At 41.5% G+C, this 27,635-nt stretch overlaps 1 protein-coding gene across 1 annotated transcript in view; it reads left to right on the forward strand.

Annotated features, from left to right (window-relative positions):
* Positions 1–27,635, forward strand: part of LOC310747408 (von Willebrand factor D and EGF domain-containing protein-like) — a 211,575-nt gene that overhangs the window by 73,729 nt on the left and 110,211 nt on the right. The window contains exons 12-13 of the mRNA XM_083581771.1: positions 4,434–5,386; positions 25,248–25,384. Coding sequence (XP_083437897.1) covers positions 4,434–5,386; positions 25,248–25,384 — 1,090 coding nt within the window. The remainder of the gene's footprint in view (positions 1–4,433; positions 5,387–25,247; positions 25,385–27,635) is intronic.

Consider the following 27,635-nt stretch of genomic DNA (forward strand, 5'->3'; position numbering starts at 1 on the left):
TTCTAAAGCAAGTGTGGGGCATCTTTAACCCTCCTGATGTCACTGAACTATAATTCCAAGCAGCCCCAGCATGCATGGTCTGGGAGTTGTAGTTCAGCAACAACTAGAGGGCCAGAGGTTTCCCACACATCTTCTGAAGCATCTTTAGCTGTGACCAAGCACTTGGGAAGTACTAAAGCTCCACAGTCCAATATAATGCAGGAAGAATGTGACTATTAAGGTGAATACATGCATCAACTTGCAGAAGCTATTCTGGCTTCTGCAGTCAGGAGTTTTAATGGAGCAGAATTGTTTCTTTCTGCTCTCCTCCAAAATGCTGCAGAATTCAGCACCCCTACAGAATCATTTCTATGGTGGAATAGTGGATCTCTGCCCCTTACCGCCACTATGTGCCTTTCACAATGTGTGACCTACGGGTTTCACAGTTATATGACAAGGCTCAGAACATAAATCATTACCGGCCCTCCTTTTTCTGAGTGCAGCAAGTAACGACTTGCTCTCATCATGTTTTCAGACCTCTGTGCAAAGTCTTCACATCACACATTGTGGGAGGTGTGTGGTGGACAGGAGCAGCACACACTCAGACATTTAAGCTTTGAGCCAAAGTCTTCATGAACCAACCTGTACCTTGTCCTTCAATATCAACACTCCCTCATTAGGACTGATTTGTACAACATGGATTTGCAGCTCATGCCAGGCCATCCTAGGTTCAACTTTCCTTAGGGCACTTTCTACAACCTGAGCCCGAACGGCATCAGCACCCCAAAAAGGGTCTTGTTTTCCACATAGCCGCAGCCTTGGATAAAAATAGAAATCCAACATTGCTCTCAAATGTTGCTCTAGTTCTCTCTCCAGCTTGCTGCTTTCCTTCCAGATCGCGTTACTGCTCCAAAAATGTCTACTCTAAACTCTGGCTTTATCAATAGAAGGAGGGCCCCCCAACCCATTCGCTGTCTCACACTGAGCCCCCTTAACGGCTCATCACCCAGGCTTTCACCTTCATAGCTTGGATATTCTAGGAATTAGAAGCCTTGATTAAATTATAGCACTTGCTGGATTCAAAGGGTCTGGAACACAGCTTCAGACCCCAAAGTCATATTTAGTAGCCCAGGACACACTGTTTGTGGATGTTGTTAATTTAGGGATTTATGTTGTATTCAATATAGGTTTTACATCTGAAATACAGGTGTGGGAAATGAAACAGACGATTTAGGTGTCATTTGTGAAAATCACGGAGAAAACACAGCAATGTTGTTCATATAAATAATGAAGCTCTCCAGATTTTCAAAACTGCTAGCATGTTTATGAAATCAGGTAGAAGTCATGGAGATGGAAGCTAGTAAAGCCTTTTCAATTAGCTGCCTTCAAGCACTTGGAACTTCAGCACCTCCAATCACCAGGGACCAGTTGGAGAGTTCGCCTACTGGCAGTTCTGTTCTCTTATTCCCACAGCCATTGTTCGTTGCAGCTGTAAAACTGAAGGTGTCCCATAGCTGTTTAAAGCACTACATACTCCCTGCAAAAATAAAAAAAGAGTTTAGAGTTGCAATCGTATCAACACTTAACTAGGAGTAAGACCCATCAAACTCACTCTGCTAGCACTGTTAAAAGTTCTAAACTCCTTTTTAACCTGCAATTCAGGATATTGCTTAATGATTCTAAGGAAGTTGACCGTAGACCATGAAAACCTATAAATGTACGTGTGCTCTAATAAATGAGTCTTTAAGGTGCCACAAGACTTGCCTTTTCTTATCATAGTTATTTTTGCTTTTAAGCAGGTATACATACTTAAATCCCGAAAGTCAGATTGGAGTGATACAACCACATTATTGCATTTCACTCCAAGTAAAAATGTTATTATTAATATTTTTCCTACTCAGTTTCTTCTGAAGGTTAGCAAAATAATAAGTTCCAGCTGAATTCTAAGATTGTTGCTACAACCCTGCTGATAACAGTTTGTTATCTTCATCTCACCAATGCATAGTCATACTTTAAGATCCAAGCAGAGGAATTCATGCTTTTTCCTGTTAGCCACTGGAGTAAATAAGTGTTCAAGGGCATTATTTTGAATACTTCTATTACCTTATACAGCTAGGGGCCATATACATGTTGAAGGAAGCTTTCTTGCATTTATCCCTAGCCGGGTGAAAAAACTACATGTGCTACATGTACAATTCCACAGCCCAATCCAGCAATGGAGGTTGTAGGCACATGCCCCTTTTTAAAAAGCCACTATTCCACTGACCATTTGTTTAGTATGGAGTCTTGGGATTGAATCCAGTCATACAACCCCTCCCCCTCTCTTTTTGCTTCAGCTGCAAGTGGAGGGGAGACCACTTTCCTTCTCTGATTGATGCTATTTCACCTTCTTTAAAAAGTGCTTTGCATGTGGACTCAAACTCCAATTATTTCCTTCTAGCTTTTTAATAAAAAGGATAAATGCTGATGACCTTTGCCAAGTAATCATTTATGATGTAACCATTATGTAAAGCAGTAATCTCATCTATAATGTCCTATTAAGTGCTAAGGAGAATTGTAAAACTCTCCTTGTTTCTGACCAGGTATGCACTATGTACACACTTCAGCCTATGAAGTGCTGTGCTTTGGAGTTTTCCAAAAACACTTTGTAGACCTCTCTTTGCAAGTGTCCATACCTGCACATTAAGCAGACAGCGTGGGCAGTTTTTAAAGCACAGTGGTTTGTTGTTGTTGTTGTTTAGCTCCATCCTCTTTCAGCACCCCAACCCCTTTTAAAAAATAATTTTGTCCTGATAGATGGATGGACGGTACATTTCTCCTCAGCTTTCGGCAGGATGCTAAGTACTCATGTGTTCTTAGGTTATCACTCTAGGGAAGCTTATGCATTATGCCATACACATGTGCAGATGTTTGTGCAAATGACTGTTCCTGTGGTGAAATAAATGGATTGAAGTCCTAAAAATGTGGAATATTGATTGGGTGTACTGATGCACATGTGTGGAGTATATGATCATGTGCAATGTTCAATTGTATTCACCCATTCAGGAAGGAAATGTGTGGGAAAAGAAGGGTTCATTTTCTTAAACTAGAGATCATTGGTTATACTGCAGAATATTGGGGCTCTGTGTTTTTCATATTATAGCTGTCATGGGGGAGACAACTTGGAATATTTTCAGATTAAAATGCAACTCCTTCTTGCTCTCTAGGCAAGATAAGCTATGACCAAAGACTGGGGGATGGGGGGGGGAGAGAGATGTACAATGTGAAGAGGAGGAAGAATTCTTAGGTAGCACAGAGGCTGGATTAGCAGGCATTCTGCATCAATGAGATGTTTTCTCAGTTCAAACATTTCTACTGAGAGAGACTACTTAAAATGCAAGCCATTTGAGAAGTGTACATGCAGCTGGAGTTTTCTTTGAAGTTTTAACACAGCCATTTCAGCATTGCTGAAGAAACAAGCAGCTACAGTGGAAAGTTCAATGAAATGAAGTTACATTGGCTCCTCAGTGTTACCTGGATGCTGGGTTGCATTTGGCTTAGCATATTACAGGCTGCACAAACCTGCCACAGATTATTATTATTTAATTTAAAAATGTGGAATTTTGTATTCATATTGATTGTATTTCAGTGTATTTTCTGTATTTTACAAGATAAATATGGAGGATGCTAGGGGCTGAAACCCTCTTTGCTGCACTCACCAACCCCCTGCTATTCCCCCCAAGTTAACCCCATAGAGTTTCCCTTTCCCATCCCATGCAACTACTAAACTCACTTTTCACCTTCCCAACTCCATTTCTGAAGCCACTTCTCTCTCTTTTTCTGCTGCCCTGCTTTACACACATTTTCACCTTCACCCCATGCCTTCTCCTTCTCCTTTTGCACACACCTCTTGCACACAGACCCCCCCCCCCAGTAACCACTTGCATCTTCCTCCTTCCACACATTGCAACTGCTAAACACCCTTTTCATCGGCCACCCGATTGTGAGGCCACCATCCCCTCTCTTCTTACTCTACTCAAACTTCTTCTTCAGTTCTTCAGCTGCCACATGTGTGCAAGACAAAGGATGTAGAGCCCTCAAATATTCCAGAGTAATTTACTTAAATCTCTGCCATGGTTTGAAACTGCCAATTTCCTCTTAGTTCCCTCCAGCTCTGCTTTACTCAATAGCCTGCTGTTTTAAGCTACCACTTCTCCCCTCTCAGTGTCCCTTGCCTTTTCTCCCGTGCAACAGACATGGGTGTTGTGCAGCCTGCCTTCACTTTTGGTTCCCTATCCCACCCTGATGTCATGCCAATCCAGAATTGTGACTTGGCACTACAAATCCTCCAACAGGGACTATGTGATGATATACTTACATTTTTATTATAGAGATAAATAACTAAGAAAGTTTGATCAGTGAGAGAACACCAAGCCTTTTTAACTTTCTGACCTGCTTCTCTTTTATTTTATCAGAATAGCTCCAGGGATGAGTTTGTTTGACAAGACTCCACCACTGTCAGAATGGAAGAAGAGGACACATTACTGTCTGTGTCAGAAGGAGCATTCACTGTATTTACAGTCAGCAAATGCTCTACACACTTTTCAGCATTCTCCCCCGGAATCTTTAGGTTGTTTTTATGAGCGTGTGGATTACAATTCTGTAATCCCATATCTAGATGTCACATCAGAACATCCTACTAACTTGGACGCTGATTCTGCATTCCTAGCTGATGGAATATTATCACCTAGATCTCTTGAGCAGTGGCATTTGCCTCAGGCAACCAGAAAGAAAGACAGCCCCAATGGCCTTTTAAACCCAATTGGTCAAAACATCTCATTGAAAAAATCAGGAAATGAAACCTATGTTGACTCTTCTGATCATTGGAAGGAGCTATCAAGAGAAAAAAGGCAAGAAGCTTACTGGGAATCCTTATCTGTTTCCTCCTCTCAAAGCTTGAGTCAGGCTGACTTGGAAAGTTTCACCTACTTTTTCCCAGAAGATTATTTTGAAGGGAGGCGGCCTAAAGTTCAGGTCACATGGCCTACTCCAAGTGGCCTAACCTCAGCAAAAGCCTTAACAAGCTGTCAGAAGGTTCTTGAAACCTCTCCCATTGGCTTGGCTTGTAAAGGGCTTTTGGGCACCCAGCTGGATGTGGCTATTGAAATGTGCCTTTTGGATGTACAAAGCAAGGATGACCTCACATGGGGAGCATCAATGATTGCATTTCTGGAAAATTCCTGTGAAAAAAAGGTGCTGGAAAACATAACTATGTGGTTCGATTCAACAAGTGAGCTACCTACTACACATAAAGAAATAATCAGAGCTCTCAGGTGCCCCAATCTCTGTAATGGACATGGTCAGTGCAGTGTGTGGGGATGCCAGTGCTTTGAAGGATACGATTCCCATGACTGTACAACCGCCAAAAGTGAGTAAGAAAAGAATTATGTTTGTTCGTAACCTGTGTATCTTCCTGTAGCATATGACTTGATGGAACATCTGCAGAGAGCAATTTGCTCTTCAAACAGCTTCACTAGTTAAGACCTATGATGAATTAATAATCAGGTTTTGACCTTGACAAGCTGATCGCAATACCTGGCTGGCTGCTCTGGAGGCGTGTGGGTTTGTGCACACAAGTTTACCTTGGTAAACTTGCAAAAATGGATTTGACAATTCCCTTAAACAAACTGGTTTGAGAGAAGCGATTTTCTTTCTTATCATCCCCATGCTACAAAAACAAACTCCTAAAAAAAAAGAGAGAGTCCCCAACACAGATGTTATACTAATTTCAGAAGGCTCAGTTGCAGGAGTGCGGGTGGGGGGTGCCTTGGGGCTTCATTCTCCCCACAACTTTTAAACATCTATATCACAATATTGGGGGTGACTATCTGGAAGTGTGGACTGTGATGTCATCAGTACACAGACGACACTCTGTTCTACCTTTCTTCCCCATCTACTCATTCCATGGAGGCTGTTGAAGGAACTGATGTCTGGAGGCAAATTTGAGCTGGATCAGGACAAACAAATTGCAGCGGCAGCCAGACAAGATAAGGATGTTGAGAGTAGGGAAACCACCTATTCTAGAAGGTTTGCAACTGATACATAACCAACTGGACTCCTCCTTTTCACAAGCTCAAGCTATTTATTTTCTAACCAGCTCAGAGTTGTCAATTGCAACTTTACCTGCAGAATATGGACCTCACATCAGTTATCCATGCACTAGTGACATCCATGCTGGATTAATCTAATGCACTCTATGTGGGGCTACCTTTAAAGGTGGTTAGAAACATCAACTGGTGCAAAATGTCAGGTGCCAGGCAGTTGGAACATGTGACACCTACAGCCACTACACACCAGGGGTGCCAACTTGAATAAAATATTGAGGGGGCAGGTAAGCCCTGCCCCACATAATCAATCACAAGACGCAGCATGCACACACTATTTGAATGGCAATGCCCATCCACTTTGGAGGGGGACGACCCCCTCAAATATTTTATTGAGCGAGACCAAAGGGACCTCAGACCCTAGGAGTTGGCTCCTATGCTACACACACACACACACACACACACACACACACACACACAAGTCCTTTATAAATTTGGCTTCAAATCAAATTAACTTGTATGACAACCAATTCTGATTGATTTAAAAAAATGTTTACATTATCCCACAGATGAAAATCAGTATTCTTTTCTTTTTAAAAATAGTTCAGTTTTGTAGGGAACTTTGATTATCCCTTCTTCTTCTTCTTTTAATTGTTTCCTGATATTTTAACTTTCTGACTTTATATTACAAAATGACCAACTAACCCTTCAATCTTAAACACACATTTTTAGGAGAAAATCCCACTGATACCAATATAACTTGCTTCCACATTGCTATTTGTGGTTGTAGCCTGTCCACTTACATGAGATGGAGACTAGTAGCTGAGAATCAGACTGCAAAAGCAGAGGAGACTGCCAAAGGGAGTCTCTCTTCCTTCCCCCACCCCCCATTTCATTTATAAAGTGATGGCAAAATCTCCAACAAACAATGTCAAGGTAATGCACAGCAGCCATTCCAAAAGGTGAGGCTGATGGACCTGGGAAACCTTTAACATTTGCTTTTTCAGTTTTCCATAATACACCTGAGATTGCGTGTTGTTTTCTCATAAAAGGAAGCTTCCTCTTAAAGATCACTCACCCAGTTCACACACAGTCCTCCAGATACATATTAACCACTTGGGTGCTACAACAGAGATAAGGAAATAATAAACAGTTGCACTTATTAGAGTGATAGCCTGAACTTATGACAAATAATATTATTGTGCTCCCTTTTAAGCTGTGGTAGATGTAACATGGGAAGATATGTTGTTGCCAGTATAGACATCTGAGGGTTATCTAGGCCAGGTAAACTTTAAGTGGCAGATAATAACTGAGAAATACATATGCATACATATAAACAGAGCTTTTTCAGCACCTGTCAGGTGGGCACTATTGTCAATATAAGAGAACAAGAGAGGTGTCCATGGTGAGGTGTCCAGCATCTTTTTCTAGAAAAACAGCACTGCATATAAACATATACTATGGGTGATGTTCAAGTGTTACTCAGAGTAAGCTCATTGAAGTTACTGAATTTTAATCATGCTCATTACTTTCAATGTCTCTGCTCTGAGTAAAAGTTAACTGAACACCACCCTTTCTCACACTCACTCTTAATTCACTTGCGCTACATACATACTTCCAAATGAAAGTGCAGGATCAGGGGATTGGAGATACAGAATTAAAAATTGCTACTTCATGAGTCCCTTTGTCCACCTTCCTTCTCTGAAGGACTGGCCTGTGTAGCAGGTTACTTGTCCAGAGTGAGCTAAGGCCACCAGGGTATTCTGCCCAGACTAGCCTTTCCTTGTCACCTTTGCAGCTAAATGGCCTGGAACCCAAGTACCTAAAAGTGCACCTTCCCCAATATCAATAATCTCTGACCCTATGATCTGTGGCTTCAGTAATGGTGCGGCTTCTTAGTGAGCATGTCCCATTTGTAGAATGCCCTCCTTGGTCAGGTGTGTCTGTCTCCCTCATTCTTGACCTTCAGGTTGAATTTAAAATCATTGCTCCTGGCACCCCTGAGATAATTGTTGGGGGAAATGCATTTTATAACCATTTTATTGCTGATTTTATTGTACCAGTTACTGGAAACTGCAGGATGAGAGTGAAAACTGGGACCACCTCTTCCAAACAGAATAGCACCAACAAATTTGTTATGTTTAAACCTACATTTTTAAAAACAACAACAGCTCAGGTCTCTTTGAATGGAGCCTCTCTGTGTTTGTTCACAGACAAAACTCCCCTCCCCTTTAACAACCAGCTTAACCCTCTGAAAAAACACACACAAAAAATTATGCTCTTTTATGTAATAACAGTAGAAAAACATGCAACAATGTACTAACAGAACGATAGTTTCCTTGACTTGTATGTCAAGTGTGCATAATTATGCCTTCTGTTGAGGAATGTATACCTTGATACTTGTGCTACAGGGAATAAAGTAATCCTCCAGTGAACCTATCAAGAAACAAAAAGGTGAAGACATTGCAAATAAGGATTGCAGAGACAACGTGAAACATAGCCTTGGTACCTGCATTTGATGAGCACAGGCAAGAAAAGCAAGCTTGAATTGGTATTGAATTATGTTTGCTCCCTGGTATTTTGTAAAACGCCATTCCAGTGAATTGTATAAAATACCAGGTTTAAATGTATTGTCTATAACATAGTAAAAAAAGAAAGAGTTTCATCAGAACATAAGAAGAGCTCTGCTGGATCAGGCCCGGTGACCTATCAAGTGCAGCATCCTGTTCTCAGAGTAGCCAGCCAGATGCCTATGGGATGCCCCAGAGCATCATCTGAGTTGAGATAGTTTTCTAGTTCCAATGTATCTTTCTGCTTAAAATATAGAAAAACAGTTTTGTGTATTTCAATGAATTTCTTCAAGAAAAAGAAATAGGGGTTACATAAGAACTGTCTTCTTAGATGAGACTGGTGGTTTATCTAGATCAGCGTTACCCCTTCGACTGTGGCTGGACAGATGGTCTGGGACATGGATGGAGAACTTACAGCCCTCCAGAGGTTGCTGGACTAGAACTTCCATAATTCCAGAGCACTGGTCATGCTGGCAGGATAGATGGGAATTGGACTCTATCAACATCTGGAGGATCAGAGGTTCCTCAGCAATGATCTAGGGAGATCCATAAACAGGGAGAGGTAGTGACAGACACCCCTGTAGCTTATCCCCAGGGTGTACTTGGAGGAAGTACGGTACGTCTGTAAATGTGGAGGCTTTCCTTCTGTCAAAAGTCTGAGTACAGCCATACCTTGTGTTGCATTAGGTTCATGTTGCGTCTTTTCAGCTTGCGAACGCAGCAAACCCGGAAGTGCATACTTCCGGGTTCTGCACGCTTCGCACATGCACAGAAGCGCTCTATCGCGCTCCGCACTTGCACAGAAGCACCGCTCTAGTTGTGGACTTTTCAGGGTGTGAATGGCACCCTGGAACGGATTGTGTCCGCAACTAGAGGTACCACTGTAACTTGTAGACAGATCTAATACTATATTATCATATTTTCTTTTCTGTTTATTTTTATACTGCTCCTTTTAAAAGCTATTGTATTGATGCTAGCTGCCACCACAAGATCTTTTGGTGGTGAATTCAGTCAGGGTTGACAGGTTCAGGGCAAGATGCACAAATGGGGACTAATGGTTATTCTATAATTACACATTTCTGAAAAAGTTACAAAAACAGTCAGAGATATTTGCCGGTACCTACAACCAAAAGCAAACCTGGAATATTATAAGCCATGGTTGCTAGAGTGCAGCAAGATGCACATTTGTTAGGCAAAGCGACATGTCTTTACCTAGGCAAAGTCACCTGGTTGTTTGTCCAAAGGTGCTAGCAGTGTGGATTAAATAGGGTTCCCCCCCCCCCCGAGAGCTGGTTGTTCAATGCCCCTGATTTTAAGGAATACCTTATTTATGGGTGTCACATATTTAGTTGACAATAGTCAGATAGCACTTAAGGACATTCAAATAAATCTGAGGAGGATGTGGTTGTGTCGTTAGGTTCCTTCATCCATCTTCCATGTGTTCAAGGTTCAGCAAAACACAAATAGGCACCTTGTTGTAGACATGTGTAGTGAACAAGTGGACACTGAGGGAGTAGGGTCAGTGGCATGTGAAATGAAAGGGAAGTGCTAGCAGCGTGGTTCTACTTCCCTTTATCCACATGTACCTGGTCCACATGAATAGCTTATGATCAGGACTAGTATGCTTCTGCAGCCTAGGTTTTTTCTAATATCAGCTTGACTAGGTGGTTCATAAATATACCCAGTATTTGAAACTCTTTCATTTGCTGGTGGTGCAGTTAAGAGAAATCAGAGGTTGGTTTTCTGCATTTTTTTGTTTAATGATGTAACTTCTTGTTTCCAAACCCATGAGAACAGATTCACATTTTATGTCAGAGCAAGACCTATTAATTTAAACAAAACAGCGGGTTTCCCCGAGGAAAGCAGTGGGACATCAACAATTTAAAAATATTTTTGGACCTGTAACTTGAAATCACGGGACAAACTAAAATGTGGATGGGCCCGTAATCACATCTGAATGCTCTAGTACTAAAATGTAGATTGTACCAACCCTTAAATACTCACAACTCAATGCAAAATTGTCCAGGTGGCCAGATTTATAATTATCATCAAACTGATATGGAAATTTAGAGACGAAAAGCAGTTACAAAATTTGGCAATACTCCAGGAAAATGTCACCCTTTAATGCTCCTTTCTAGCGTCATTAAAAGAAAAAAAAACTCCCAACACCTGTAGAAGGTGCTTAAAATGTCATTACCTACTGTAATTAAATGGAGAATTCAATTATCATGGATAACAAATCAGGCTGGCCTGCAATTTGTGTACACTGACCATGGTAGCTTTTTTTTAAAAAAAAAATCATAACCAACAAGCACAACTTAGGAAGTTATATAGAGCTTCTGTAATACTCTGGGGAGCAATCACAAAATAAAAGGTAATGAGGAGTAATAAGGACAAATTAGTTTCACTATGGTAATGACAGTTTAAGAGCTTTCTGGGTGTGAATTTCAATTCCACTGTGGAATGTCCAGGAAAGAAGAGGCATCACAGGCAAAAAAAAAAAAAAAGGAAAAAAAGTCAGAGTTATTAAATGTTTCATTTGCATCCTTTTCTTACTTTGATACATTACTTTACCTTGGGCTACTTAGTTCTCAAATCTATATTAGTGAAATCTTCCCCTACTTGGAATGCAAATATATCCATAAATTTACTATTTCTATGCTTGGAAAATATATATCCAACTGAATGTACATATTTTGGAGCCAAACCATATCCCCTATAGCAGTAGTTATATGAGCTGTGCTTAAAAAAAGATTTAAAAAGAATATTAACCATTTCCATGTTATCCTTCTAACATCAGACTGGATTCAGTTCTTATATTGCATCTTAGATTAGAGGATATTAATTTAAAACAAGTAAAAACATTAAGGCTGCAATGCTATACACACTTACCTGGGAATAAGGCCCACTGAACTGAATGGAGCTTTCTTTTGAATATATCTTTTCAGGATAGCATGTTTCATAATCCCATTGGATTCAGCTAGCACCACAGACATGCAGAAAGTGTGGACTGAAGGCTTTATGTAGAATCATAAAACAGATGGTAGACAAGACTGAAGGAAGATTGCTTTCTCTTCTCAGGATGTGGATAGGGGAGAATTTAACAAAATAAAACAAAACTTACAATGAGAGCCATGTGCAATGTGACTTGGAGAATGGGCCAGGGCCAAATGTAGGTTGGACCCATCAGTGATGAATGAAAGGTTTCTTTATTGTTAATACTTAGGCAGTGTACGCAAGTGAAGCATTTCACAAAACTTTTGAGCTCCAATTCCACTTTGTAATGGAAGGGATCAGGCACATCAGTTCATCCTGAACTGAACAAGACAGATTCTTAAAATCATGTACTGTTGCTTTGCCACCTATGTTCTGTGGAGTCATTAAGTGATAACACCTTGTGGAAGCAAGCCAAGATAAGAACAATCACGATCCTGGAAAAGTCACTCAAAGATAGATGTGTATACCCATGCAGGACATAGAGTTGGTGTTGGGAATTTGGCAGATAGACAGAACCACCTTGATAATTGCGCCCAAGGTCTCACCTGATATTGACTGCCTATGAAAATATATTTTATGCATATTTTCTCCCATTATTGTATCCATATTTCCTCTCATTATTTATGCATACATATATACATACATGGGTATGCACATCATACACACACACACACACACACACACACAAATTAAGCTCTTTGTGCAATGAAACGAACCAATGCTAATACCAGTCTGAGTACCCTACATTATGTAAGGCAATGGGATGCCCTTTTCCTTGATTTGTTTTGCCTATTTACTCATATACATTTTTGTTTATTTCTCTTTATTTTCCCCTTTTTGTTCCCCCACCCCCTTAAAGAACCAACTACTCTTCAGTTATTGGCATGGAAGGGATTACGAGTATAGGGGTGGGTTGCAGGGGATATAGTAGTTAAAGGTTGGGGGGAAAGTGAACATTCAGGAATATGTTACTACTAATAATATTTAAAAAAATAGACAGACATAGTGGTGTGCTATGCTATATACAGAAATGACTTGGAGCCACTTTGCATGCTGTAAAACTCCCATGCTGCATTGTGGTCAAATAATGTATCAGACATAAATGGAGCACGGCAGTGGGACTTACAATGTTACGTGAATTCCCATCCTAAATATTTTGTGTATTGTACAGTGGTACCTCAGGTTACGTACGCTTCAGGTTACAGGCGCTTCAGGTTACAGACTCCGCTAACCCAGAAATAGTACCTCGGGTTAAGAACTTTGCTTCAGGATGAGAACAGAAATCGTGCTCCAGCGGCACAGCAGCAGCAGGAGGCCCCATTAGCTAAAGTGGTGCTTCAGGTTAAGAACAGTTTCAGGTTAAGAACGGACCTCCGGAACGAATTAAGTACTTAACCCGAGGTACCAGTGTATACCATACCAGTACTGCATATAGCATTAAAAGCAGGAGTTTGTAGTCCCCATTGTTTGGTCTGTGATTATAGACATCTGCCTCTGTTCCTAGAGCTGGCGAAACGTGAACATTTTGAAAAACAAAGAAAAACATCAATAGTGCCCTAGTTTCTATTGTTTTAGCTTCCATTACTTTCCATCCAAAGCACAAATCTGGCTGGATTGTAGCAGGTCTATTAGCTTGATAGATACAAAAGTCAATAGAAACTAAATTTAGAAAGGATATCAAATCTTTATCATAAGGGACCTGGGAGGCTGCATGGCTGTTGATCTATATTGTACCATCGCAAATCAAATAAGGGAGATTAGTCCTTTTGGTGATTAGTTTATTTGCTTTAATGCAAAGCAGTGAAAACAATTCTGTGAAACAAGCAGTTGGGAAAAAAGTCTTATTTTTAAGGCATCTAGGATTAACTAACACATGGCTTCACAAAAGAACGTGCTCTGATTTTAAGTGGCAAAACCATTCTCTAAAAAATACTATGTGCAGGCATGAAAAAGAAATTCAAACCTAGTGGGCTGAAAACACTGTAAAGGGAACATCCTCCTCTCCACCCCCTGCAATTCAAAATCGTCCTTTTAAAACATAAATACATTACCTGCCCAAACAATTTCAAAACAGCAACCATTCATAATAAATATTTGTTTGTAGATAATGAGATCATTTGTGTTTTAAATTATTCACAGTGAGCCATTTGTCCTGCATCAGTGTGCACACACAGTCCCTGCATGTAAATAATAATTCACTTAAGTAGCTTAAAGTGACAGGAACTAAACATGGGTTCTTTAGTGCAGGGAGTTTTTCCTGTTGGTTCATACACTGGCAATTATCCATGAGCATGTTTTTCTTAAAGCACCACACTGTCTTCTAGTCAGGCATAGTAAATCAACTGTCACCTGTCTACTCAGCCTCCAGATTTTCCTAACGCCTCTCTTGCCTTGGCCTGTTGCAGGTCTTTTCTTGGAGCCCAGCTAGGGAGCCGTATACAACCCTGTTTAATAAACATATTGCTTTACCAACAGCTATGAATAATCAATAAAATAGGGACACGGGTGGCACTGTGAGTTAAACCACAGAGCCTAGGACTTGCCGATCAGAAGGTTGGCGGTTTGAATCCCCGCAACAGGGTGAGCTCCCGTTGTTCGGTCACTGCTCCTGCCAACCCAGCAGTTCGAAAGCATGTCTAAGTGCAAGTAGATAAGTAGGTACCGCTCCGGCGGGAAGGTAAAAGGCGTTTCCGTGTGCTGCTCTGGTTCGCCAGAAGCGGCTTAGTCATGCTGGCCACATGACCCGGAAGCTGTACGCTGGCTCCCTTGGCCAATAAAGCGAGATGAGCGCCGCAACCCCAGAGTCGGTCACGACTGGACCTAATGGTCAGGGGTCCCTTTACCTTTACCTTTATGAATAATCAAGGTTCAATATGCAACAGAGATAACCTGTTTTGCAAAGCATTAATTTCAGAATTCTCATGTCCCCACCATTTACTACAGAGGTGGGGAACATCTGGCCTGCAGGCATCTTTGACTGCCTGGGCATCCAGTTTGTTTCCCTAAAACTACATCCACCTGCCTATCAGCTGATGTCACTGGCGATGTCAGCCAATTGGCTAGGGGACAGCCTTTAATCCTGCTTAGGCTGTATCACCCTGTTCCAAAAGAAATCTCCCTGCCTTTCCTTTTAAACTTAATGTCACTGCGATCTTCAAGGGGCGGGAGACTCCCAAGCACTTTAGAAAGCATCCCCTGAAGACAGGAAGTCTGAAAATGGCTACTGTAAAAATAGAAGCAGGAAGTAGTAGCAGTGGGAAGGAACCAAAGTGCTCCTTCGACGTTTCATATAGCAAAGCCATTTAAGAGGACACAAGAAGGAAAATGAAACCAGGAAGAGAGCTGAAGTTTTGAAGCTCAAGACTTCAGCAGTTAATCTGTTGAATGGTTGTTAACGGTATGTTACAGACGGGGCAGATGCAATATGAACGGCAAGTGTACGAATAAGGCAGCTCAGCCAGAATTTCGGGTCAAGGGTTTTGATGCACTACCTGTAACAGGGCAGCTTTATGGGCAGCAAAGAACATAAATAGAGTACAAAGTGCCAGTTTGAAGCACTCCATGGGATGAATTTACCAAACATAAAGTTGTTTTTCAACTGTAAATGGCTTGCCAAGACAGCTTATCATAATGATGAATTTGCAGGTGTAGCCTCTGATTTGTGCACCATGGGAAGTTCTTTTGACATCAAGAGATAAAGAACGGCATGATGCCAACTTTGCTAGCACCACCGTGGCATTAAAGGCATTAAAGAGCATAGTGAATGAGTTGATCCAAGAGTAGCAGGGGATGCACTTTGAAAAGGCCAGGTAGAAATGCATACATAGGAACCAAGATGCAGAAGATTAATTTTCAGTCGTCAGCTGTAGAATTAGAGGAAGAGAGTCAAGTACACATCTTGAAACAAGTAAGTTTGCTTATAGATTATGCCAAAGTCATCTTTCTGGGTCATTGTGAAAAGAGGAAAAGGTAAAGGTACCCCTGACCATTAGGTCCAGTCGTGGACGACTCTGGGGTTGCCTGCTCATATCGCTCTGTAGGCCAAGGGAGCCGGCGTTTGTCTGCAGACAGCTTCCGGGTCATGTGGCCAGCATGACTAAGCAGCTTCTGAAGAACCAGAGCAGTGCACAGAAATACCACTTACCTTCCTGCTGGAGCAGTACCTTTTTATCTACCGTACTTGCACTTGATGTGCTTTCGAACTGCTAGGTTGGCAGAAGCTGGGACCGAGCAATGGGAGCTCACCCCGTCATGGGGATTCGAACTGCCGACCTTCTGATTAGCAAGTCCTAGGCTCTGTGGTTCAGACCACAGGGCCACCTGCATCCCAGGAAAGGAGGAAAGCCCCTTGTAATTCTGGCCTTACAGTCTACCCAGCTCTAAGGGACCTGGAGTGGAGACTGGAGCAGCCTTTGCTAGCCTGGTGCCTTCTGGGTATTCAGGACTACAACCCCCATCAGCCCCAACCATCACAGCCATGCTAAGTATACCAGGCCAAAAGCCAAGTGAAGCTCCTGGAAACTTGCCATTGCCCCAGTCAATGATTGTGGGATTAGAATGCAGAGTCCAGGAGTCCAAAGGGCTTCTGGGAAAGAAAAGGAAGTAAACCTTGTGACAGCCGCTGGAAGTGGGGACACTAGAGGAGAAACCAGCCACTGTCATTGGTCTGTCCCAGAGGAAACAGCTGCTTCAGCAGGGCAGTATATTTTATTTTTTTCTTCCATCACAGTCTCCCCTTGCTTTTTCTAGCAGAGAATCTTGGCTGAGTTGTTTGTTTGTTTTTTGCCAGAGTTGCCATCTGCTGCATTGACCCCAAACCACTTCTGAAATATATACTGTGATCACGCTAGAATAAGGACTGCTGAGATATAAACTGCTTTGAGCTCTTAGGAAGTAAAGCACCACGTGAACACCAAAGGCTCAATCAAATCCACACAGCTGGTACGTGAGGAATGATCCTTGTAGGACATAACAGAGTTCTGTTCCTTGTCCTCTTCCACCTTGCTGGGCATGCCCCTTCAATTTGAATTCCTTGACAGAGCAGAGAGGGGTTGACTGGCCAAGGATAATGGAGGCCTTCCATCCCTTTAAACAGCCAGTCACAGTGGGTGAGTACATGCATTCCACAGTGGGAGGGGAATGGAAGCAGGACTCTGTTATGTAAACAGCAGGAATGGGAAACCCATAGCCCTCCAAATGCTCTCAGACACCATCAGACCCATCATGGTCAATGATCAGGGATTATGGGAGTTGTAATACAGAAGCATCTAGTAAACCCTAGATTCCCCACCCCCTGCTTCATAGGCTCTCTCTCCATTTTAAATATTCCTAATAGTATTCCTGAGCTGCCGTCTCTGCTGCTAAGGGGACTGTGCATAATAAGCAGCAAGCAAGGCATTCCCTTTTACACACGCATTTTCTTTTTCTTTTCTTTTTTTACACACAGTTTAATTGCTATTTGTCCTTTTAATGTGATTATACACATTAATGTGTCAACAAAATTCTGCACCGTTTCATTAAAGATGACATGAAAGTTGAGGAACCCCAAATTTATCTATCCACATTTAAGAGGAAAAAATGCCATCAACACACTTAAGGTCAAGCACTGTTCCTGGGACAACTGGGTAGTATGACCTGAAACAACAGAGTTCAGTACTCCCTGCCCACCCTGTAATGTAGCAATTAGAACATTAACTGAAATACTATGTCAGATTTGCTTACAGTATATTACACTACAAGTCCAGCAATAGCTGATTTTCCTTTCCTGTTGGTGCAGTCTTTAAAAGACACCTATAGGGTGGTTAAAGGTAAAGGTAAAGGGACCCCTGACCATTAGGTCCAGTCGTGACCAACTCTGGTGTTGTGGCACTCATCTCGCTTTATTGGCCGAGGGAGCCAACGTACAGCTTCCGGGTCATGTGGCCAGCATGCCTAAGCCATTTCTGGCAAACCAGAGCAGCGCATGAAAATGCCGTTTACCTTCCCGCCACAGCGGTACCTATTTATCTACTTGCACTTTTACGTGCTTTCGAGCTGCTAGGTTGGCAGGAGCAGGGACCAAGCAACTGGAGCTCACCCCGTCACAGGGATTTGAATCGCCGACCTTCGGATCGGCAAGTCCTAGGCTCTGTGGTTTAACCCACAGCACCACCCGCATCCCTTATAGGGTGGTTAGAAGCATGGAATAGAGGTTTCACATCTCCTTAAATATTGTGTGGGTGAAGGAAAGTTGGTAGGCACAGAGTACGCATGGGAAGGAAGCTAGATGAGTGGTATTCCTTCTTATGCACAGCTGGAGCTCTCTCCTCCCTTGCCATCCTAAGCCTCTATAGTTCATTTCTCTGATTTCTCAGGTACGTAGTTGTAATTATATAGATACCTCTGGTCCATGAGCATAATAAGATTCAGATGAACATCTGGGACATGGGTGGGGAACCTTCTTCAGCTCAAGGGCTGCATTCTCTCACAGTCAACCTTCCAGGGTCCACATGCAAGTGGTGGGTGGAATAAACACAAAGATGGGTGGAGCAATGGGTGTGATTCATACCTTTTTCTTTCTTTTTTTTTACACAGTAGAGTACATTCCACCCATACAAAAGTCAGTGGTTTATACACACCCACCCACCCACCTCTCCATCAGGGAAAGTGAGAGGTATTTTGACGGAGCAAGGACACATTGCAAACACTCTAGGAGGGTGCAAAGCATGACCTGTTGATCTGCTGAGAGTTCTAAGAGCCCAGAGAGCTGCATTTGGCACCTCACTCACCTGAACTTCCCCACCCATGGAATAGAGGAAACAGGTTGTAGGTGGAGTCCAAATGTCAGAACGGTTTTTAAAAACAATTGGTGTGTTTTTTGCAAAGCAATGCTTATCAGCAGAACCTGTTCCAAACAGGCATGGGATGGGGTGTTCTGTACAGCTCTGCTTTCCACTACACTAACAACAACAATTCTCAATTAATTGTACATTATGACCATTTCAATACATGTTGAAAACATGCCTAGGAATGAAAAGTAGGGACCTGGTGCATTTCCAGTGCACTTCACATATGGCAATGCCTGTGCTTGAAAACAATCATATTCCCTAGAACAATGGGAGAAGGTCATTACAGAGGGCAACATCCCTGAGACTGTGAAGGCTGCAAAGCACAGGTTTCAGAAGGATCCAACTGGCATGAGGGTTCATTATACAAGCAGGCATCACTCTTACACTGTTGACCCCAACCAGTCTCAACAGGCTACCAGAGCAATTGCAAGAACTCTTAAACAGACCCTACTGTCACAGTACGTAGAAAATGTTTTATTGAAGCTCCAGTTCTGCAGTGCACTCACAGGCTAAAGATGCTCCCCTAATTTGTTAGGAAAGGCTTTATAGACTCCAAAATGTAGCAGGGTCACATCCCACTAGAACATGCTTTTCTGCTTTCTGAAGAAACCATTGGAGCAGAGAGAGTGAAGGCTGCATTTTAGCATTCAGCCGATACCAAGGTGTCTGCATTCATCACTTTTGACCAGAGTGCAGAAATCCACCAGGTTCCAATTTAAGTTGGAAACACCTGTTGGTACGTACTCAGTCTGTACTTATTACTGCAGATGCCTTCCACGTGCGCAACAGTATCGGCAGAATAGATTTGTTGCTCCGGCCTTGATATCTGAAATATTTTACGTATTTGTATGGCCTACTGAAAAACATATGCATACATATATGAATATCTTGTATCAGATATGACATAGGCAGTAGAGATACAGTATAAACAATACAAATATAAAAGCACATGAAACCCAGCACAAGCACACAGGGGCGTAGTGTGGGGGACCTGGGGGTTTGCCCCTCTCCTTGGCTGGGCAGCACCATGTGAGGATGTTGCCAAAGCAGCATTCTTGCAGGCCCAGTAGGCTCCCTCTGTGCCCCACCACCCCTCAGGGCACACCCTGCACGCCCAACCCAGGTGGCAGGAGCATACACTCTGCTGCTGAAAACACAGTAACATAAAAACAGTGTCAGCACTGGGATAAAACAGAACAAAAAGAGGGGTCTCTGATGTAAGAAATTAAAGCAAAATATGAACCTGATACTTTGCAAGAAGGCCCCAGCAACACAAACTATGATGCTGCTGCAATGCAGTTTTTATAAATTAAAAGGCTTGAAAGAATAAAAAGGTTTTTGTCTGGCACCTAAAGGCATTAATCAAGATGCTAAGATAATCTTTTCCAGGGAGGACATTATTTAAGGGTCACTGAAACGACCCTTTCCCTGATCACCATCTTTCTCGTTTCATTAGGTGCAGGTACATGTGGCAGAAAGCAACTTTCAGGCAAAATAGTCACAACTCATTTAGGGCTTTAAAGGTATGGCCAACCTTTTGAGTTTGGCCTGGTAATGAATTGGAGGCCAACATAGCATTGGCCCTTATTAATAATTTAGTTGTTATATTTTGGACCAGCAGCTGAAGTTTCTGGACAGGGTTCAAAGACAGCCCCATTCATAGGCCATTGAAATAATTAATGAAGGAAGTCACCAGAACATGGATAACTATCAGAAGACTATTTCTGTCAAGATATGGGTGTATTTGATTGATCACCCTGAGCTGCTAAAAAAATGATCTAAGTCACTTAGACCTCAGTTTCAAGTGACAATGCTAAATCTAAGACCACTTCCTGTCAAACAACCCCCCCCAACAGTGTTTTTGTATTGTCTGGACTACATCTTAGCTTACTGACCTTCATCCAGTCCAGTGGTTTAGAATGCCCACTGTTTTTCCTTGATCAGATGAAAAGGAGGTGTGGAGTTGGGTGTCATCTGCATACCGATCAAACCCCAGCCCACATCCCTGGTTGACTTCCTCCAGCAGCTTTGTGTAGATGTTGGCTAGCATGGAAGATGAAATAGAGCCTTGACAAATCATATACAGTATCATAAACACCAAGGGGGATCCATGGTTTCCCTGTATGCTTCTGAAGACAATCCATTTAAACAGAGTGTATACAGGAAGCAGGGTGGTATATAACTGCCAAGGGGAGTGTTAACCATGAGATTTTAATGTTGATTTTAAAAATTGTGCCATTTTAAGAACCAGCTTCTGGAATTGACTACCCAGGTGAGAGCAGAACCAATGTACAGTGGTACCTCGGGTTAAGTACTTAATTCGTTCTGGAGGTCCGTTCTTAATCTGAATCACCACTTTAGCTAATGGGGCCTCCCGCTGCCGCCGAGCCACTGGAGCACGATTTCTGTTCTCATCCTGAAGCAAAGTTCTTAACCTGAAGCACTATTTCTGGGTTAGCGGAGTCTGTAACCTGAAGCGTATGTAACATGAAGCGTATGTAACCCGAGGTACCATTGTAATGCAATACCTCCAAAGCCTAACCCAGACAACCTATTTAGGTACTAAAAACTGCTGAAAGGTTCAACAGGATCAGCAGGGTAACAACTACCACCCACTCAAGCACATTGTCTAGGAAGGGGATGTTTGCAACCAGCCAACAATAGTTCATCATGCTTTGCAGAAATAACTCAGTGGGACCTAACACTACAAGCTGTGGCTGACTGTGATTTGTAAATTCCAAAAACTTGGAAATTCTAGAGGGAATAGTAGGCAGTGCTATTAAAACCTCATGAAAAACATAATGAAGCCTTTATTTTTATGCGCTACCCATCATTTATCAAAACTGCTCATCCTGCCTTCCTAATAGTGTTGTGTATTACACGACTACTGAACTAGCTGATGAATGCTGATAAGCAGGAAACTGGCTCTTTGTAAATACAATATTGTTGTTTAATGACGCTGTTAATACTACTGATGGCTCTTAAAAAACAACAGCAGAAAACAAGGGAAACAAAAGAAGTGCTTTGCTGTGGTAGAGGACATTCATGTTGCTTCTTGGATCTATTTATCCCATGTGGGGAATTCTTACTCCTTCATTAAGATGACTAGCCAGTCAGGTGGGCTTACAAGAGGACATCTAGGAAGCAGCTAGTACTTGCAAAAGGGCTACTATTAAATGTTTAAGGCATCAATCCTAGACCAACTTACCTGGGAATATGGATGGAAGGATCTGCCAATGTTGGTATTCTCAGTTTCTCATTTTTCAACTCTTTGTTCTTCACATTTTGCAGCAATTTGCATTCTTCAAAAAAATCTCATGGAAATTCATTGGCATTTTTTGGGTGAATTTCTCCTAATTTTCATATGATGTTTTGATTTAGTACTACCTTTGCAAGCAGATTTCCCTAATATAATTAATGTTTGTATGTTAATTTTCACCAGTATCTTGTTTTTTTAATTAAAACTTTCCCCTAATACATGCATTTTTTTGAAACATTGTTTGGTTGAAAAATTGCATTGCAAAATTCTGACAAATGCAGATTACTGAGGATTGCTGTGTTTCAGTTTGAATATTATTTTGGAAAGTGCACATTCAGTTTAAATCTGCTCCAAGCCGAATTTCTTCTCCACCACTAGCTGGCAGTAAGCCCCACTGAACTCCATCGAATTTACTTCTGAGTAGACATTTAGAGATGCTCAAAGATACAATCATTCATCTGTTTGTTTGTTTGTTTTTACAAGGGAAGGAAGGTATACATACGTGCTTCGAATATATCGATGATTTAGATTGTAGTCCTCAACATACTAATAAATTAGCACATTCAACAATGTAGATCTTTCTGAAATAATAGGATTGCACAGTCAATGAAATTGCATCCACTCAATCTGCTGAAGTCTGTCCTTGCATGCAGGGGAAGTCTCTAACTCACAGAGGGGTTTGAGACCCATCAGCTACCCTCACCTGGTTCAGCTGGTCAGTCTAAGCCATTTCCCGGGATGTGGCCTCTGTCACATGCTGACAGCTTCTAGGAGCCACAGGTGAGAGTTGAGTGCAGGGTGGGGACCAAAGGTAGACAAACTACCCCAAAGGAGGACAACAAGTCCCCCGCCAGAGGTACTGCCCCTCCTCTAACATCCCATACATCCCAATGAGAAAGAACAAATGAGAAAATCCTGCCTTCACAAATATGAAGCAGATATGCAATATCACTTATTTTATTTTGCAGTATGAAACTAATAGCATTTGTGTGTGCGCGCGCAATCCTGCAAGACTTCATTTTGAATTTATTAGTAGCTACTAGAATGACCTTTGCCAAAACCTGGAAGGCTCAAGCAGCTTCCCATCAAAAATCACAACAGTTACAGAAGGTAATGGAGCAATGCATTTTGTTAAGGTGACAGGTTATGAAAGGGCTCCTACTAAATTCACAACATTAAAGCTGCAATCCTACACACGCTTACCTGGAGGCGAGGCCCGGTGCAGTCGGCAAGGGCTTACTTCTGAGTATAGGACTATATTGCATAAAAGCCTTGATATCCAGCTAAATCATATATAATAAATCAACCACCAGTAAGTGATAAAGACTTTAAACAATCACATCCATGTGTCATTTGATTTTGATAACAGTTTGAATTTAGAAATTAATGTGTAATATGTTTATAGTCAAGGTGTTAAAGTAGAAGGGAAACTCCCTATAGGAATAACTTGAATAATTGTTATAATAGTTCTGCAATAGTCACAATGTTGATTTTAAAAAAGAAAAATTCTTTTTATTTTTATTTAAAGCATACCCCAAGATCTGTGCTGGTTGCACTCCTGTGAAAATATATACAACAGGATTTTAAAAAAAACGAACAAAAAAAATCACATTTAAATTGTACATGATTTCTATATGTTCTTTGTTTCTTTGTTTAAAGCACAACACATATATTTCACTCTTCATTGAATATTTTCAAACCCAGACTGGGGAGCAGTAAATCAAAACAATAAAACATATATAGAAAAATTACAATATATAAGAATTACAAAATTGTAAAAAGACCCATTACATAAAAAGAAATTAACAGCTGCATCATAAGGCAAACAGAGCTAAACTAACATTAGAATTCCCAGTTTAACCAAATTCCTGGGTAAAGACAAAAGAACATTCAACACTCAACTAAATGGTCTCAATGACAACCCCATTCCATCCCTCACCTATGTGAGCCCACTCACTCCTCCTCTGTCTCATACAAAGAGGGGTCCACTCTGTGCCAACAGACTCTAATTCTGCAGCTTCTGAACAAAGTAAAACCTTTCGCTTCCACTCTCCAACCCACCCAGACTCTTACCTGCATCCACAGAAAGAACCCCGACTCCCTTTGCATAATAGCAACAGAGCAAAAGAGCAGGAAGGTAGCAATAACCCACAGCTGGTTTTTCTCTCTTGTTCTTGGTTTTGAAAATACCCATGGGCTTCAAGGTCAGTAAGGAGGAATGTGCAGGTAGAAGTTCTGCCCCCTCTTACCTCTCTCCTTATATGCATTTTATACACATTATTCCTCTAAAATAACATTTTGTGTGCTTTTTAATGCATTCTCCCCTGAAATATGCGTATTTGTTCACATTTTTTCAGTAAAAATGTGCAATCTTATGCACATTCTTTGAACTGAAACTGCATTACAAAATCCAGCTCAAAGCACCTGCATTCCTATTTGCGTATAACTCCTGGATTGGTGAATTAGGCTGGTCTGCTTTAAAATGCTACCTCTGTCCCTGCTGCAGACGGTTGAAACTGCAGAACCAGTATGGCTAATGTAGTCCGCACACGGAATGGAATAATATTGCTTGGGGGAATTGTCGCATATCCTATGGCTTTTGCTATTATAAGAATGATCTGTGGTAATTCTTGAACTGTCGAAACGACAATCAATGGATGGTTTATCAAATAGCTTCCAATGAACATCCCCTTGAGCAACATTCAACAGGAATCTTTGATCCTGCTCAGATCCAAGTCCTCAGAGGAACACCTTTTCTTGACATATTTTCCCCACACATACACACTTATGGGATCACTTCAAGTGCCACATATATGAGATTACCAAATATTATGTTGGATTAAGGGTATTTTCAGAAATCCCTGATCAGCCTTCAGCGTCAGCTATCTAGGATGAGTGTATGGAGTTCAAAAGCAGTAACTGCAGCGTGGAGCAATTTTGTGACAGGGTGACAGATAAGTGGTTGCAGTTGCTCTCTCTCTCTCTGTGTGTGTGTGTGTGTGTGTGTGTGTATACATATACAGTGGTACGTCGGGTTACAAACGCTTTGGGCCACAAATGCTTCAGGTTACAGACTCCGCTAACCTGGAAGTAGTACCTCGGGTTAAGAACTTTATTTCAGGATGAGAACAGAAATTGTGCAGTGGCAGCAGCGGGAGGCCCCATTAGCTAAAGTGGTACCACGGACCTCCAGGACGACTTAAATACTTAACCAGAGGTGCCACTCTGTGTGTGTGTGTGTGTGTGTGTGTGTGTGTGTGTGTGTGTATATATATAGAGAGAGAGAGAGAGAGAGAGTAAAGCCCACCCAGCCATTCCTGTACAGGCTTCCTCATTCCTTAATGCTCCCCGCCTTTACTCAAAAGTTCCTGTATTTAGAATGTCAGCTTGGTGACATATGAATGCTCAGAGTGGGATTCAAAGGACATGCGCCTGCAGGTAAAGCTAAAGAGAAGTAATAAAAGCAATACAAAAAATTATGTGCATGCTCATGTACCATAGTCCCACTGCTACATGTTTGTTTCCCTTATAGAGCATCTAGTAGAGATCACAGATCTAATGAATGGGGGTTTCTGTGACGTCCGGACGTCTGACTGTAGCAGAATCCACGTGTTTGGACACAACTTCAGAGATTCTTCTGATCTTCATTGTGAGGTCACCCGGATGACTGTAAGCAATACAGAAAGGGGCTCTCTTCGTCAGGAACCTTTACATATTCTCTAGGTCTATAATTTATTGAGCACAGACAGCAATGTTTGCCATAGTATTCAGTAGCAAAAAACATCGCATTGGGAGATAGTGGCATGTCCATAGTACATTTCTGAAAATAAACCCACAAGCTTATCACTGGGTTTTCCCACAAAAAGCCACAGTTCTATAATGTTATACTGCAGTGTGAAAGGGATATTAGACATCAGGACAGAAGTACTGCAAATATCACTAAAACACATGCAATAAACCCCATGTCTGAAGCAGCCTGAGTCTAAGCCGGCATGGCTCTAATACTGTGAAGCTGGAGAGATAACATGAATCTCAGCTGGTCCTATTTCTTGTTTACTGGCCTGCATCTAGTGGTTTGATTCTCTTAGTCTAGTTATATGTGTATATTGCCTGTTATTATTGGAACTGGAAGTGATAAGTTTTCTTTCTGGCATGTACACTTTATACAATTGGTGTCACATCACCTCAAGATTGGTCCATAAGTGAATCAAAACCATGCAATCTCTTCCATTTCTCTGCGAGCTTTTATCCCAGTTTTACCCTAGTTCACTGATGCTTGAAATCACAGTATTATTATTTCTCAATTTGGTGCATCTGGAATCTATACGCTTGGTTGTATTTCTAAATGCATTTGAATTTTAAGTATCATAGCTAACTATCCAAGCTTCCGGATACACAGCTGTAGTCTACAGCTGAATGGTGGACTATTAAGATTATTATTCTACATCTTAATCATGTAATATGATAGCTTTATAAGGCTGCATATAAAAGAATGTATGGTTAAGAATTATTGGGATGAGAGGGGTTCTCCATCAGAGTGTTTCAAAATTGGATTCATTACAAAAAAGTCTTTCCCAGTGAAGCAGAAAGATACAGAACTTTCTGAAATTGTTTGTAGAAAGTAGACTTCTATGTGACAGGATGTATCCTACAATCCTAGAGATCCACATAGAATATTTATGTACAAATAGACTGTGTTGTGAGCCATAAGTTTCATGAAGGGCATGTCTAGATCCCATGCATTTGAAATACAGAATCACACAAATACTACCAAATCCAGCATCAGTCAGGAATGCTACTGATAGGATGACACAATCAGTTTGTCCCACAAATTACATTCCTTCAGATGTTGTTACATGAAGTTGCTCCAGCTATGGGAATGTGGAAATGGCACTTGCCACAGAAAATAGGATTCAGGCATTGAAATAACATTTCCAGTTTTGACATGGGGAAGTTTTTAATGTTTCATGTTTTATTGTGTTTTTAATATTCTGTTGGGAGCCACCCAGAGTGGCTGAGGAAACCTTGCCAGTTGGGTGGGGTATAATAATAATAATAATAATAATAATAATAATAATAATAATACTGCCATCAGCCAAGATAACTGAGCTGCGAAGGTCTGATCCATCCATTTTAAAATCCAGTTCCCAATACCATGAGGAACTCAAGTTGCTCTGCTTCAGTTTTATATTAAAAAAAGCAATTTTCCAGCTCTCACCAAAGTAGGGGGGGGGGAACTTGAAAACATAAAACCGGGACTTCAAATATTACAGTTGTTCCCCCACACACACTTAAAATGCATTTCCCCCCGAAGACTTGACATTGCATGTTTAGGTTTTGAAGCTTTTGCTATTAAATTCTGAAGGGCACTGTTTCTAAAGTCACTGACAGAATAGTGCAATCAGCAGGGTGTTTGCAAAGGCAGATCTAGGGGAGCATGATCTGTTCGGTCACACCAGGCGTGGAGCTTCTGGGGCACCACAGCTATGACTCCCAATGGAATGTGAGAGATGGGCGGGCAGATTTTGGCATCACCAGGAGGCCACTGAAGATTGAGACACCAAGGTCTGCCACTGGTGTTTGTTTTAGGCATAATTGCATTACAACACCAGCAAATATTCGAGTCAGATTTGACTCCAATTATGATTATCATTTAACAGAGTAAGCATAGGGTTAGTATAGCTTGCTTCCTTCCCTCCAGCTACCTAGAGAGGGGAAGGACTTCAGCTCAGGGGTAGAATATCTGCTTTGTATGCATAAACTTCCAGGTTCAATCTCCAGATAGAGCTGGGGATGTGTTTCCTGTCTAAAACCTTGAAGAGCTACTGTCAGTCTGTGACAACAATACTGAGCTAGCTATGGTTTGACTTTGTATAAGGCAGCTTCCTATGTAACTACATAGACTATATGTTAAAGAGAG

Source organism: Podarcis filfolensis (assembly GCF_964270895.1).
Source record: "Podarcis filfolensis genome assembly, chromosome: 1".
NCBI lineage: Eukaryota > Metazoa > Chordata > Lepidosauria > Squamata > Lacertidae > Podarcis > Podarcis filfolensis.